General features: G+C 46.3%; 2 protein-coding genes across 2 annotated transcripts; one reads left to right on the forward strand and one right to left on the reverse strand.

Annotated features, from left to right (window-relative positions):
- The first annotated feature begins 5853 nt into the window (after window positions 1–5853).
- LOC107194132 (transcription factor Sox-8-like) lies at window positions 5854–10323 on the forward strand. The gene is made up of 4 exons (XM_015583698.1): window positions 5854–5974; window positions 8958–9135; window positions 9210–9297; window positions 9721–10323. The coding sequence occupies exons 1-4, from the start codon at window positions 5854–5856 to the stop codon at window positions 10321–10323; spliced, it is 990 nt and encodes a 329-aa protein (XP_015439184.1).
- A 234-nt stretch (window positions 10324–10557) lies between these two features.
- LOC107194034 (85/88 kDa calcium-independent phospholipase A2) lies at window positions 10558–13572 on the reverse strand. Its single transcript, XM_015583593.1, has 3 exons — window positions 13241–13572; window positions 13069–13159; window positions 10558–12979 (listed from the first exon to the last, which is right to left on the reverse strand). The coding sequence occupies exons 1-3, from the start codon at window positions 13459–13461 to the stop codon at window positions 10919–10921; spliced, it is 2373 nt and encodes a 790-aa protein (XP_015439079.1). The 5' UTR covers window positions 13462–13572; the 3' UTR covers window positions 10558–10918.
- Between the last annotated feature and the right edge of the window lie 489 nt (window positions 13573–14061).

Below are 14061 nucleotides of genomic sequence, written 5' to 3' on the forward strand. Positions count from 1 at the left end.
CGAATCTTCATTCTCCTTTGACTGTATACACCGTCACCGAAGCACAACGATACTTTTCACGAAACTCCACTGGATCACGACCGGATAATTCGAGTCTTTCGCGAAGGGGTTTCACGAGTCTCTGATTCGTTGAATGTCGAGGATTTCGTGTTGGCGTCACTCCGATGGCAAACAGGAGGATCACTTTGGAATCCAGCAAAGATCTCAAGATCGGAAACACGCGTGTCAACGGCCAGTTTTCGTTGACGTAGAGAGCGAATGACGACGAGCCGAGAAACCGGTGCCCGGACACGGGGATATGATTTCCAGTTGCTGGCGCGATCGGCGCTCGAGTGAGGTGGTTGCATCGCCTCGGGGCAGTTTCCACCGATTCCACCGACGACGGCGGTGACGGCGCGGCTGCTGCTGGTTGGGGGCGGGGCGACGCTGAAGAGCTGGTAACACTTGTTGCTTCGCGATCGTCGTGCCCACCCGATGATGCCACGACCGAGGAGAAAGGGAGACGAAGCGGTGAAGAGGTACCCGTGTGCTTCGATCGGGGAACCTTCGACTACTCCTCGATCGGTTATTTAATTTTATATATATTGGTTGTTTAAAGGTATTACTATGTGAAATGCACACGAAAGTAAATACTAAAGAACGACGGAATATCAAGGATGTATACTTGTACTGGTAAAGTCAGGGTTCTTCGATATTTAGTAGGAATCTGTCCCTGGATAGGGACGAAATCGCTTTGCACTTAACAATTATTCAAAAATTTGAATATAACTGAGATTCAGGATAGTAAGAAATTTAATAAATTTCAGTATGGTTTTCATTCTCTATGACAGTAGATAGAGTCTTAAATGCGGTACAGAAAGTTCTGTTTCTTTCTAGTTTCCGTAAGCAAATCTTTGAAAATTGATATTTCCAAAGGATTCGCAGGTCAGCAAACAATATATCGCATTAACACTAGAACTACCAAAGCAGTCAAAATGACCAGTTCATATTTTCCAAGACCTTTGACAAAACTTTTATTGCAATACGAAACTGAAGAATTCAGTTCATTTATAAATTCGTATATTTTCCAAATTTGGTCAAGTCTATCTAGTGCATAGGAATAGATACACTTTTATCGTGGGTAATTCTAGTGTTAATAAACATTAATATACATATGTATATATATATATTTATTTCGGAGCCGTGTTTCTCCTCGCCGACAAGAGTTTCCATGGCTACGATATCCTCCGGGAGTAGGACCAATCGGGTCACTCCTCGCTCCACCTATCTCTCCTCTCCTTTCTCTGGCTCTGCTCTGGTCTTCGTTCCGCCTGCTTGCTCTCTCTTCTTCGCTCCCACGCAGAAACGCGGATTGGTCGACGGCCTGTTGGCAATTACGACGTCATCAAGGAGGAGCGTGCAATTTTCCTGGCGATGCACCAAGTCCGTAAGCGTCGATGGTTGCACTCGTCCACGGGATCCCGAGTGGGCGAGGTGCTTCATCGTCGTCGAGGGATACTTCGTCGTCATTCTGCACGGAATATTCCACCGGATCTCGTTGCAGACGTGGAATTACATGATCCAGAATCGCAGCAAACGATTTCGATCCGCACACCGCAATGTTGCACGGATTTCTGGATGAATTAAACGGTCCATAGACGATACGATTTGTCGTACGACTGATCGTACATGTACCCTCGCGAGCAAACTTGACTTCTGCTAGGGGAAAAACTAGCGTAGAAGAAAAGTTTCCTACCATTTCGTAAATTTATTTCAGGTACCGAAATAAATGTTAACTCGAATGTTAATTTGACATAAATTTAAAATTTCCCAAGCGGTAGTATGCCCTTACTCTTATGCCACTTTTTCCCCTAGCGGAAGTTGAGTTTGCTCGCGGGGGTACGTCGCTTCGACCGTCTGAACGACAGTTCCAACCATCGAAGCGATGTATGTATGTAGGTATACGTCGTACGACTTGTCTAAAGGAACCTACGATTCGAGGCAACGAAGCTCGACCTGAAAATCATCTAGACGCGTGTACGCAGGGATAGAGCTTGCGCGATGACATCGTACTGGGTCGATGACAGTGCAGAATGTTCCGTAGCTCGTGTCACCGTTGGGGGTCCAAGAGTTGCGGTGCTCGCCACCCGGGGGGCTACATGTGTCGGGCACCCAGCCGCCGGCTCCCCTGGATCATCCTCCTCGACGATCCTTTCAAGTGCCCGACAGAGTACTGACTCTGGGACCCCCGGGAATTACTAAAATCATTATATTATATCCGCCACGCTTGCCGATCTCTCTTCTCCATCCCGTGGATCGACAGGACGCATTCGTCCTATCGCTCCCTACAAAGTCTTTCGACGCGTTGTCACCTACGTTCACACTGATTGGGAAACGCTCACCTGGACAGTTTCTAACAACAAAACCGAGCAGAGTTGCCCATTACTGCTCTAGAACATAGGTTCCCAAAGTGAACGCTGAAGAAGTCTGAGGGGACGTGTTCTACTTACTTTTATGTTCTTTATTTTCAATTTAACTTTGTACGATTGAAATTTCACAACTTGGAAATTTTGATAATAGACAGTTCACTCGAAGAGGGCGTTGAATGAAAAAAAATTTCGATAGGGGGCAGTGAGCTAGAGAACGTTTGGAAACTGTGCTCCAGAATCACCTTGATGAAATTTTGCAGGTTTCAACAGCCGAAACATTGTGGCATTTTTCGGACGTGTCGTTTAACCCTGAACGCGCAATAAGAAGAATCCTTGTACAGGGTGGGGAGAACGAGTTTGTTTAGTTTCGCGGGAAACGGACACGAGATACGGTAGTGTCCTTTTTCAGGGAAATCGTTGCGCTCGCGCGCACGGCCCTGAAACCGTATTCTCTCCTTCGACGTGCGTACCGAGAACGGGGAGCCCCGAACCCAGCGAACACATATTGGCGCCACGTGCGCGGTTTCGGGATGTTTATCCCAGGAAGAGCAAAATTCCGTCTTGGTGAAATCAATATTATTGTTCGCGGTCGGCTAAATTTGTGATCGCGCCGCGCGCCCCGGTTGCAGTAATGGGTGCCGTGCACAGAGGAAAAACGAGATCGTGAAACGTGTTAGCTGCGCGGGAATGGTTCCCTGCAACCGTGTGTATTCAAGGTGGGAAAAGTCTGGACGAAAATTGCAGCTTGTGGTAGCTTTAAGAACACGCAGGGAAACCAGGGATTTCTACCGAAACGTAAACCGAACGGTATACGCAAATACCGGTATTTTCGTATTTCGATTTCTATAAGGGTGACGAAGGTACAACCGAAAAATACCGGTATAATACCGGTATTTTACGTTTCCGTAGAATTTGGTATTTACTTCGGTTTTCGGTAATATATCGGTTTTGGTATACCTTTACTGTCATAATACCGGTATCAAAATCATATCGGTTTTACTCCCTGGGCATAATACCGGTATCAAAATTATACCGGTATTAAGTCCCCGAGGGAAACACGACGTGGGTATTATTTTCGAGCTCGGCCGAACAGTAGAATCCACGGGGGTGTTCGAGAAGAACCTCGAGCGGAGTTCAGGCGCAACTGCGTCGTATCGTTGCTGGTTTCTTCGTGGCTAGACAACGCGGGGGGATAAAAACGTATGTACATATATATATATATATACACGATCTGTAATCCGTCGTAAGTGTCTCGAGCGTTTCCGAGAGCGCTGGCTCGCGCGCATTTTACGCTCGCCACCGGGCCGCGAGCGAGAGATGCTCGGAGGGACACCCTTTGATCTGGCCCGCAAAAGCCGCCACACGGCATTGACCGTGGTTTATATACGGTCATGTATGGGCCACTGTCTTTGCTAGCTCACTCATTCATTAAATTCGTTGTATAATTAGGCTCGGCAGAAAGGCCGGGACTGTCAACCCCTACGATTCGTGTGCAACACGACCGTAACGGAAAAAAGGGAGCTCTTGCTCCCCCAACCCCTCGACTCACCTCTTTGGATTTATGCTCCCGCGACGGTTCTTGTTTCTCGATTATTTCTCCTCTACGGTGTACCTACATCCTTCGCTCGATCTCGGTGTCCTTCTTTCTCTACATCGCACGGTTCGTGCCGTCGCGAGACGACGAAACACGCACGAATTCGCGTGCTGTCGATCTAATTATAAAAGCGGTCGGGAAGCGAAACGGGAATCCAAACGCGTCACGGTCACCGACGACAACCCCCGCCGGTCCTTCTGGGTTTGTCGCGTTACAACGATTCGTCTCGCGCCGGTGATAATGTACAATCTAATCGCACTTCACCGACGAGTTTGTTTGCTAGGATCAAATAATCGTGGGCCAGAGCAAGCCAGCGAACTGATCCGCCTGGTACCGTAATCTTAATTAATAGATGTCATAGGTAGCTGCACGGGGGTTACGACGAATCCACTGCAGCGAGTTGTTCCCGCGGTTATTATACATATAGTGTCTTCCGGGGTATAATCGGGGTGAGTTCGTAAAAACAGCAAGGGCTTGGATCATCCACGCCTTTAAATATTCCGGTGGCAAATCAACCCCAGTGACAGTAAATGTATTATATTTCGCGGGTGGTTGTTGTTGGAGACTTAGAATATTTGTTATTCCCTTAAACAGTTTTAAGCCCTATAAAGAAGAAAATATTTCAAATTTGAAGGGTACAAAAAATATGTCAAATACGTAATCAAAGAAAGTAAACGGGACACATTTGGACCACATTGGTGGGAGGGCACAGTTAGCAGCTTGTACCCTTAAAGGTATCACACACTAATTGAGAGGGTCACACCTAAAGTCACTGTAGCTCGGGGAAGCGTTATATCTATCTATATCGTTCGATATGGCCGACCCACGTCACGCGCAAGAGAATCGACGAACAACGACGAGATCGACTCGATTGTATAAACTTTCGAAGAATAGGTACGCTCGGGGATAAGTAAGGCAGGATCCGAGCGCGAAGGACGCGAGAAAACGATCCGTGGAAGAGCAGAAAAGGAAGAAGATCCTAGGCACCTCCCCACCAAGAGAGAGCAGAGGTGGTCCACCGGGAACCGCCTCCACGATCTACCATCCAACGTTCGGTTGCGTGTGCCAGACGTGTGCTCGCTGTTTCGTGGACCAACCTGTGTGCCTGGTCCCTGAACAGAACCCTCCACACACCGACACCCGTGTCCCCGCATCCGTGTTTCTTCTCTAGTCAGTCAGTCAGCCATCGGAGTCTCTCCTTGATCATCCGCGCACGCCGTTTCTCCTCCGTGCTGGTACCTTCGCGCGATTCCGGCTCGAAAGTGTCCATTCCTGTTCGCAGCCGTTCGATCGTTCGTCGTGAATCCACGATATTCGAGGGTGATATAGTGCAAGTATATCGCGACAATGAATTCAATTGAATCGTCAACATTCTCGACGATAGTGGACGATTGAGACGCAGTACAGGATTACTCGTCGATCGGTCGTCGACACGCGAAAGATACTTATACTAGATAACGGGAGGATTCGACCAAGAAAACGACGGAAGTCGATGCGTCGCCGATATCGGATATTCGAGACAGGACGAGAGGGTCGAACCACCGATAAATTACGCGCTCCCGATAACCCTTGGGATTAATTGTCGTTCACTACGCCGCGGTCACGATTCTTTACGATCCGCCTTTTCACGTGAACGAAGGAGACAGAGTCCGCGATAAACGTGAAACCCCACCGATAAGTTCGACATTTCGCCGAAAATTTCTTACCGGGGACCTCGATCGGGGACTCCCTTCCCCCATCTGGATATCCTCCTATAGGGGCCCTGGCAACTCGAAGAACTCGTTCTCTCCCATCGCGAATGCGGAGAAACTGGATATTAGATAAGTGATCAACGAGAAGAATCCGAGAGTGATGGAGGCTCGTTGCGATAACGGCGTGTCGTCGGCGACGGAAACGAAAGCTGGACCTTCGTCGAGCAATGGCGAACAATGCAGCAGCACGTTGGACGACGCAGTGGGCAAGTTGCTACAAGGTTCGCTGTGAATCGATCATACAAGGTGACAAAAAATAAATGCATATTTTGGTTATAATTTCAATCAATCGGGACAAAAAAATAATACATGGCTATGAGCCTTATATGCCTTTCTGTGCATAGTTTGAAACGCTTGGGTAAAATGTTTCGCCACTCTCCGCACTACTTCGAGATTAAAATACGGACAATTAAATAAAACCAAGCATCTCTGAAATATATTGTGAAATTATTCTTCTAGGACAATTCACATTTTATTGCATTTATTTTTCGTCACTCTGTATTTATTACGTTGAATCTGTGTTCATTCAATTAGAATCTCTAGCTTGACTCACCGTCGAGATTTCTTATCGAGTAGACGCTTCACTCTGGACAAAAAAGAACGTTCATCGGAAATAGGATATTTCGGGGGAGATAGCGATCGACGGAGCTAAACGTATTATATTATGTACCCTGGATCACCCAACGTGCACGGTACATAAACGTTGCGCGTTCGTCGTCTTTTTCGTGTGTCGCGCTCGTTTGTCCGCGCGCGCGCTGTATAGACGGGCGTCTTCATTGGGTCGTTTAGGGAGGACACTTTAATTGGCACTGAAAGCCGGCTTCGGTGGCTGCCTCCTCAGATTTATCTGCGCGATACCGCGCTACGGAACGGCAGGGAAACACGGCCGAGCATGATGGAAGAGATCGTGTAGGACCGACAGGGGGGCCAAAGGGGTCGGAAGACCGCGGAAAGACGATTCCGTGGAAGATTTAAACGGCAGGTGCTGCGAACCGAGCGAGACCGCTGAACGTTTGCCACCGACGCTAATTATGCTAGTACGAAATTAAATCGGAGACATCGGCTCGGTTGGAGTACCTAGCGAAAATTATGGCGGAAGGTGGAGCCAAGAGGGCAAAACGGGGAGACCTGGGCGTTATTTACGAAAACGCATCACGTCCGAACTCTCCCTCTCTTTCTTCCACGATGCAGTTCGAACTACAAGTTTCCTTTTTTGAAACCATTACATTACACGATCATCCGATTCCGTTACCTTTTCTAGATACATTAATCGTTAGTATAATTTATGAAAAATTAAACGAAATTCATTGATCGCAATGATGGCATATATACGGGATCGTTTCTTGATCGAAAGATTGTGTTTATAGATAGGGTTTAACGTACGAACGAGATCAATTGATCTGGCACACGTGTCGGACCCCACGGCTCCCATCTCTCATTGGCCAATAGAGGAAGGTGTCGATGCGTTTAAGGGATCTCCTCGTTAACAAGACCGTCCGTCGGCATTGGACGGTCTTGTAAAGGAGTTAATGTAGCAAGCGTCGACGACAGGTCGGCATTGACGAGACGTACACCGGTTCATTCAGCGGGCCACAACCCCTTATTGTGAACCGGGCTCCCGATCTTCCCTGAAGGAGCCGTTCATACCACGACGGAAAAGTATCAAAGTTCTCGGTCAACCCGATCCCATCTCGGTCGATTAATCAATTCGTCGTTAGTTACGCGTACATATACATACCCGTTGTTTCGTTCGGAGCTGGCTCGAAACTTTGGCCGTCTGCTCGAAATTCGTGGCGATCGAAGGGGGGGGGGGTATTCTTCAGGGCTTCTGCTAGAGAAAAAGCAGCGTAGAAGAAAAGTCTTCTACCACTTGGTAAATTTATTCCAGATAGTGAAATAAATGTTAAATCGAATGTTAATTTGGCATAAATTTCAGAAACTTCCGAATTCAAATGGTAGAAGTCCCTTTCTCTACGCCACTTTTTCCCCTAGGGGAAGCAGAGTTTGCTCGCGAGTGTACATAACGTTTCGAACGGCTGAAGGAGACGGGCTTGTCGAATACGGGCGATTAGTGACGAAACCCATAACCTTTCCAGCCCATATATATTTTTCGCGCGAAACTTTTTCTATTCCCGTCGGTTTTTAGGGTGCGAGGTGCCCTTCCGCGTTTCCACGGAAAATATTCTGGGTCGGCGTGAAAGGGAACCGACAGAGAAGCCGCGTCGGTGGACCGTGTCCCTATGGTAATTAGCTCCCACCGAATCCACCAGGGTCCTCGGCTCCTGGTGACATTTTACCACGTGCACCGTCCTTCCATCTAACCTTCCTTCCCACTTGTGTGTTTTTTCCTCTCGACGATCACCCCGATGCGACAATTAGAAGCAGAAACGGTACGCACACTTCGAAACGATCTTCCGTCACCGTGGCTACACAACTCTTCCTCGTTTCGGCTCGTTCTCTCTTCCTTTTCCTCGTCTTTTTTTTTTCCTCTTCGGAGCTCGAAAGCCCCCGGGAACTTTCGTAACCGCATTAAACATAAAATAGATTTATACACGTTGCACGCTAGATCCGTTTTAACGAGAAGTAGCTTCACGTTTTATGTACCCCAGGCGGCACTCGTGTTCCCACGACGAAATCGAGCCGGTTAATTAAACCGAGAAAATGTACGAAACGGAACGATATTGTATACTTTGGTTCGAATTGGAATCTCTCGACTTGCGAGATGAAATTTCGCCGAACGGAAAACTCGCGATGACCCGAATAATGTTTCTCGAAGCAGCGGGGTCGGCTCGTACAGCGATACAGAGAGAGCAAAAAGGCAATAATAATTAGTCTCTTAATGCGCGTCTACGATCGGTCGATAAAGACCACCGTGCTCGGGAACTCTCTTTCATTTCCAACTCGTAAAACTTCTATCGCGGTTCGTCTTGGCCGAGGGGCCGCCAAACGTCGACGAACGAAGGTGGCGAAGGGAATGAAATCCTCGTCAAGCAGGTTTCGCAAAGGATACAGGTGTCGCTTTATCTGCTATATTCCTTTACGATTCAATTCCGCAGGAAGATAGGCCGCAACGCACGACTTCCGGTACCGCGTGTCCCGTATTTCCTCCGTTGAACGTTCACCCAACATGGAAATATAGATGTATATTTCTTAATATACGCTCGCGATTTCGTATGTATGAAATTGTGAAATTGTCTTTCGCAGGCTACGATTGGACCCTACTTCCGGTAACATCTCGCGCGGGAGGACGAAGGAGCGCCCACGTGAAACGTCCGATGAACGCGTTTATGGTCTGGGCTCAGGCGGCTAGACGCAGGTTAGCCGATCAGTATCCTCAGCTGCACAACGCCGAGTTGTCGAAAACGCTGGGAAAACTGTGGAGGTACATTGTCATCGTTGTTTGTTATCGTGACGATTATTATAGTCGCGGCGAATTGACGCACGTTCATCCGACAGAATTCTAAGCGACGGTGAGAAGCAACCGTTCGTAGAGGAGGCTGAGAGGCTGAGGAACGCTCACAAGAAACAGCATCCACATTACAAGGTGATTCACGTTTGTTCACTGTCTAGCTTCGTCATCATACTACGATCCTATAAGTGGGCGATGGAAAAGAAATAGGGTTCGTAACTTCTCGGGTAGATAGTTCTAATAAACATACGTTGAAAAACTAATATGTTCAAAAGTTATAAACAATTTTAATATGTTGTAAAAAGGATTCATATCCGTAAGAATTTAATTATAATTAAATTAAATTTTTTGATATCGTACCGCATGGAAACAAGGGATTACCTTATCACTGCATCTTTTCCTGGTTACGGTAGATTTTCTACAATTTTTGTTAGTTTTTTTTTAGAATTTTCCAAATACATTTCTTCGTCATTTGACGAGTACTCTATAGTACATACCCTAGAAGTTATAGACCCTTTTTTTGTATGACCCTCTATATTCACACGAATGAAATTCCAGTATCAACCACGTAGAAGGAAACCAAAACCGGAGGAACAGATGGGTATCGTGATGCATCGAGCTACCTTGTCGTCTCCTGGCACTTCTCTTGATTCTACGAGCTCGTCCGAGTGCACGTATCCCCGTCTGTATTCGGATACCGGGCTGAAAACGTACGAAAGACCAACGTATCACGAGAGCAAACCTACCTACGATCTGTCCAGGTCATCTTGGCCCAGCGACGCGACCAAGTACCCGACCGATCACGAGAGTAAACCGTACGAATCGAACGCGAAGAGTTACGTGGACGCGAAATGTTACGAGGCTGTCAAATATCACGAAGTGTCCGCAGCGAAATACCACGACGCAGTACCGAAATACTCGGAGCTGCAAGCGAAACCTTACGATTTACCGAAGTACCCGGAAAACTTGAAATATCCCGCGGACATGACGAGTCCTACTAAATCGTACGCGTGCGTGCATAGTCAGTATTATTCCGCTCCCGAGGGATACGCGATGCACGAGGACAACGATTATCAGACGCAGGGTGTATCGACTCATTCGTTTTATCCTTATATATCCGCGTCCATGACACAGCCTCCGTATTACATGGGACCCCGATAGAGATCGTTTCGTGTTTTTCTTCTCTCGTGGAATTCACCTGGATCGATAGGAATCTGTCGCGAAAAAAAATAAAAAAAGAAGCGTTTAAGGTGACCATAGGATGAGCGTGGAGCCTTTGGGGATAGATTTCGATAGACTGCTTGATGTTTCTTTCTCTACGTTTGCTATTTATTATTTGTCGGAACATTTTTCTTTTGCAGTTAAATAAAGAAACAAATAGATGAGTAAACGTACTCGAATAATATTAATATCAACGAGGTGTATCTACAATTTATATTTATATCTTACAATGGCGAGTATTGGCATTTCGACTACTCCCCATCCCCTCTAAAACCAGAACGACGGCGTTGAGGATACGAGGGACTGCAAATATTGAACTAAATAAATTACGCGTAATCCCAGGGCTATCTGCGATCGACAGTTAAGTGTATAATGAAAAATGATCTATAGTCTAGACATATCACGTAACTACATATTGGAAGCGATCGTTTTGATAATGCGTTCCACACAACGACGTAAATTTAATTTAGTGGGACTGTGTCCTCTTATTCCCCGTCTTCGATTTCAAAAGTAATATCAACAATTATGCAACATTTTAAACGTCACGATTAATCAACGCAGCTAATTCCTTTATTTGATTCCTATTCGCGTGCATGAACGCTTGCGCCGACCATATCATATCGGCCAGGATTTCGTCGTTCTTCTCATCCATAGCGATATCCTGCGAGAGTTGGGGATTGAATCTGTAATAAGGTACCCCGATCATTGAACACCAACTCCTGGCACGATCGACGACCCTGCCGTCGCTGGCTGTCGCCTGATCCACCAGCAGCTCCGCGAGAACCCGTATTCCCATGGCGAATTTGGCGGTATCCCATAGAGTCTCCGGAAGAAAGACATCTATATCTTTGAGTGGACTAGTAGGGACCAGCCCTGTGCCAAGAGACACCACCAACGAGAGGGGAGCGATGTCTCCGCGACCAATGGCCTTTAAAGCGAGATTATACTCGTGAATCTCGGTCATGGCATCCAACGTCGGGTTATTTGCTATTAGGCCACCGTCGAGGAACTTTCCAAACGCCCGAAAGTATGATGGAGCGGCGCCGGTTGCCCGTGCCGCATGCCACAATAACTGTTCGTTCGGCGGTAGATATGCGTTAGATGTCGAACTGTCTTGAACTTGTAGCAGTGCACTCGGAGAATCGTAATTGCGGAATAAGTGAAGCACGACTGGTTTCTTGTCCGCCAGAACACCGGTAATCATTACCTTCGGCTTCTTGATGTCTGACATGACCTTAGTTGCTCCCAGACTTTCCTGTAACAGGTTCTCCAGACCTTCGCTATTGTACGGTCGCATGCCAACAAAAGCTTGCTCCGTGATGCGGAAGTAGAGTGCCTGACATTCGCGCAGGGACTTGCCAGTCGCCAGGCCCAGTGCCAGAATACCACCGGTCGAAGTACCGGCGATCCAATCGAAACATTCTACGATAGGTTTCTTGAGAACCGATTCGATTTCCAAAAGAGTTTGCACAAGGATCAGGCCGCGAATACCTCCACCGTCGAGACAAAGCAGTCGACCACCCTCGACCCGGTTATTCTTCTGCGACGCCATCTGGTCCATGCCGGAGACATGAAGCATTTGATCTAGTATCGTTCGCGGAACAGCTGTGGGAGGTTGCTGCGGAGGGACACCATCGAAGTTTTCGTTGAACTTGCAGCCTATATTGCACTCATTCATATCAGATGAACAGCGCTGAGCCCCAACCGCATTCAGAATATACAGAATCTTCGGACCGTCGTTGTTTTTCATGTTGACTCGATGCCTCGGTGTCTCAGATTTCCAATTTCTAGCGTCGATGTCTGCTCCAAAACCTATTAGCATTTGAACTATCGCCGGTGTGCCTTCAGAGACCGCTAAGTGTAGCGGAGTGTTACCATCTTTGTCCACGATGTTTACAGAAGCCATGTGACTCAAAAGAGCTACTACGCAGGGTAGACGCTTCCTCATTGCCATTATGTGTAATGCCGTCCGACCGTCGAAGTTCAGAGCATCGATATCACAGTTAGTTTCGATCAGGGCGTTAATCACTTCCCTGCTTAGGGACCAGTGAAGTGGCGTTCCGCCGAATTTCATGTCTTCGGCATGAAGAACGTTCGGTTTACTATGAAGAAGATCGCCCACATATCCCGGACTAGAAGGTTCTCCCTCGGACGCAGGAATATTCACGTCCGCACCAATCAAAAGAAGCGCTTTCACGCAATCCGGTTTATTATTCAAACATGCGACGTGCATTGGTGTATGACCATTGCTATTACGACTATTCAAACTAGAAGGAAGGTGTCCACCTAGAGCTAGAATTATTTCTTTGGAAGATGTAGCTGCAAAATGATACACAGTGTTGGCATTATGGTCTAGATGCTCTAAGGAACTTTTAGCTTCGATCAGCATCTGTACTGTACGCAGATTATTGGTTTGTACTGCAACTTGCAGAGGAGATACTCCAGTCTCTATGTCTCCACTGTTTAACTGGCTGTTCACAACAGCATAAGTAAATGCATTGTATAAGGCGAAATACGCTGCCAAATGTGCCAATGTCCAAGTAGGATGTTCCACTAGAGTATCACATATTTTTTGTATCTTACCCACACTACACATCTATAGACAAAATATACATAAGTAATGATAATGTTAATTAACTACTTCCCCATTTCAGTCACCATAAGTACAAGACAAAATATAATTACCTCTTTACAAATTTGGACGAGTACAGGAACTTTGTCTTTGTACACAATGAAATGCTGTTCAGCTTGTTGCTTATCTTCCGACCTATATAAGCTGAAAACATTAAGTTAATAGATAATGCTACATGAAATAAACAGAAAGACAATATCAAACGAAAAGAATATATGAAAATACCTGTACGCCTGATGCAACGTTTCCGTGTAAGGTCTATGAAGAACGATTTCATACTTTTCATTTCTGGTTCCCGGGCCATAAAGAACGATGGCATCCTCGCGGCAGTGAATATGTCGATTACAATACTGGTCTGGCTTCACTTCCTGTACTATATGTGGCTGTACATCCGCATTAACAATGTTCCGAAGAACGTTATTGGCGATCGTTCCCAGCCAAGTCATAATAGAGAACTTTTAGGTTATCGATTGAAACGACGACAGCAACAATTTCTGATTATTTATTGAAGATGGTTCTACTGACTCAATATGCTATGTAATCCGTTATTAATCATTTCCAAGAATATGTAGTTATGACATAACGTCGGTGGTACAAAAAATAAAGTTAATGTGCGTCTGTATGATAACCATGCAACACATGCATGAAACTCAAGCCTTGAGTCTCAAGGTTAGGCACAAAAGCAACCTCATATTCTCTATAGACATTATAAACAAAAGTCCCGGAGACAGTACTGACAATGGATTTTCACGTGCTGATCGTCACCCCCCTAGCTTTGTGTCCCTATATACGTGAGATGTTCGTCGAAAAGACAATTTCTTTGGAAACAATTAGTCGACATTTTTGGCATTCCATACCATCAATTGTGATTCTGACGATGTCAAAGCTTCATAAGATTGCAATAAATAATTTGAGACCAAAGACAACATTCTTGAGTTGTTGCAAAGATGAGATATAGAATAGACCTAACACCCAGTGTAATTTCTGTCACATACTTCGGGGGCTCCAGAGCCCCCTATGTACTATTTCAGTATCAATATCTGACA

This window comes from Dufourea novaeangliae, unplaced genomic scaffold (assembly GCF_001272555.1).
Source record: "Dufourea novaeangliae isolate 0120121106 unplaced genomic scaffold, ASM127255v1 scaffold21, whole genome shotgun sequence".
NCBI lineage: Eukaryota > Metazoa > Arthropoda > Insecta > Hymenoptera > Halictidae > Dufourea > Dufourea novaeangliae.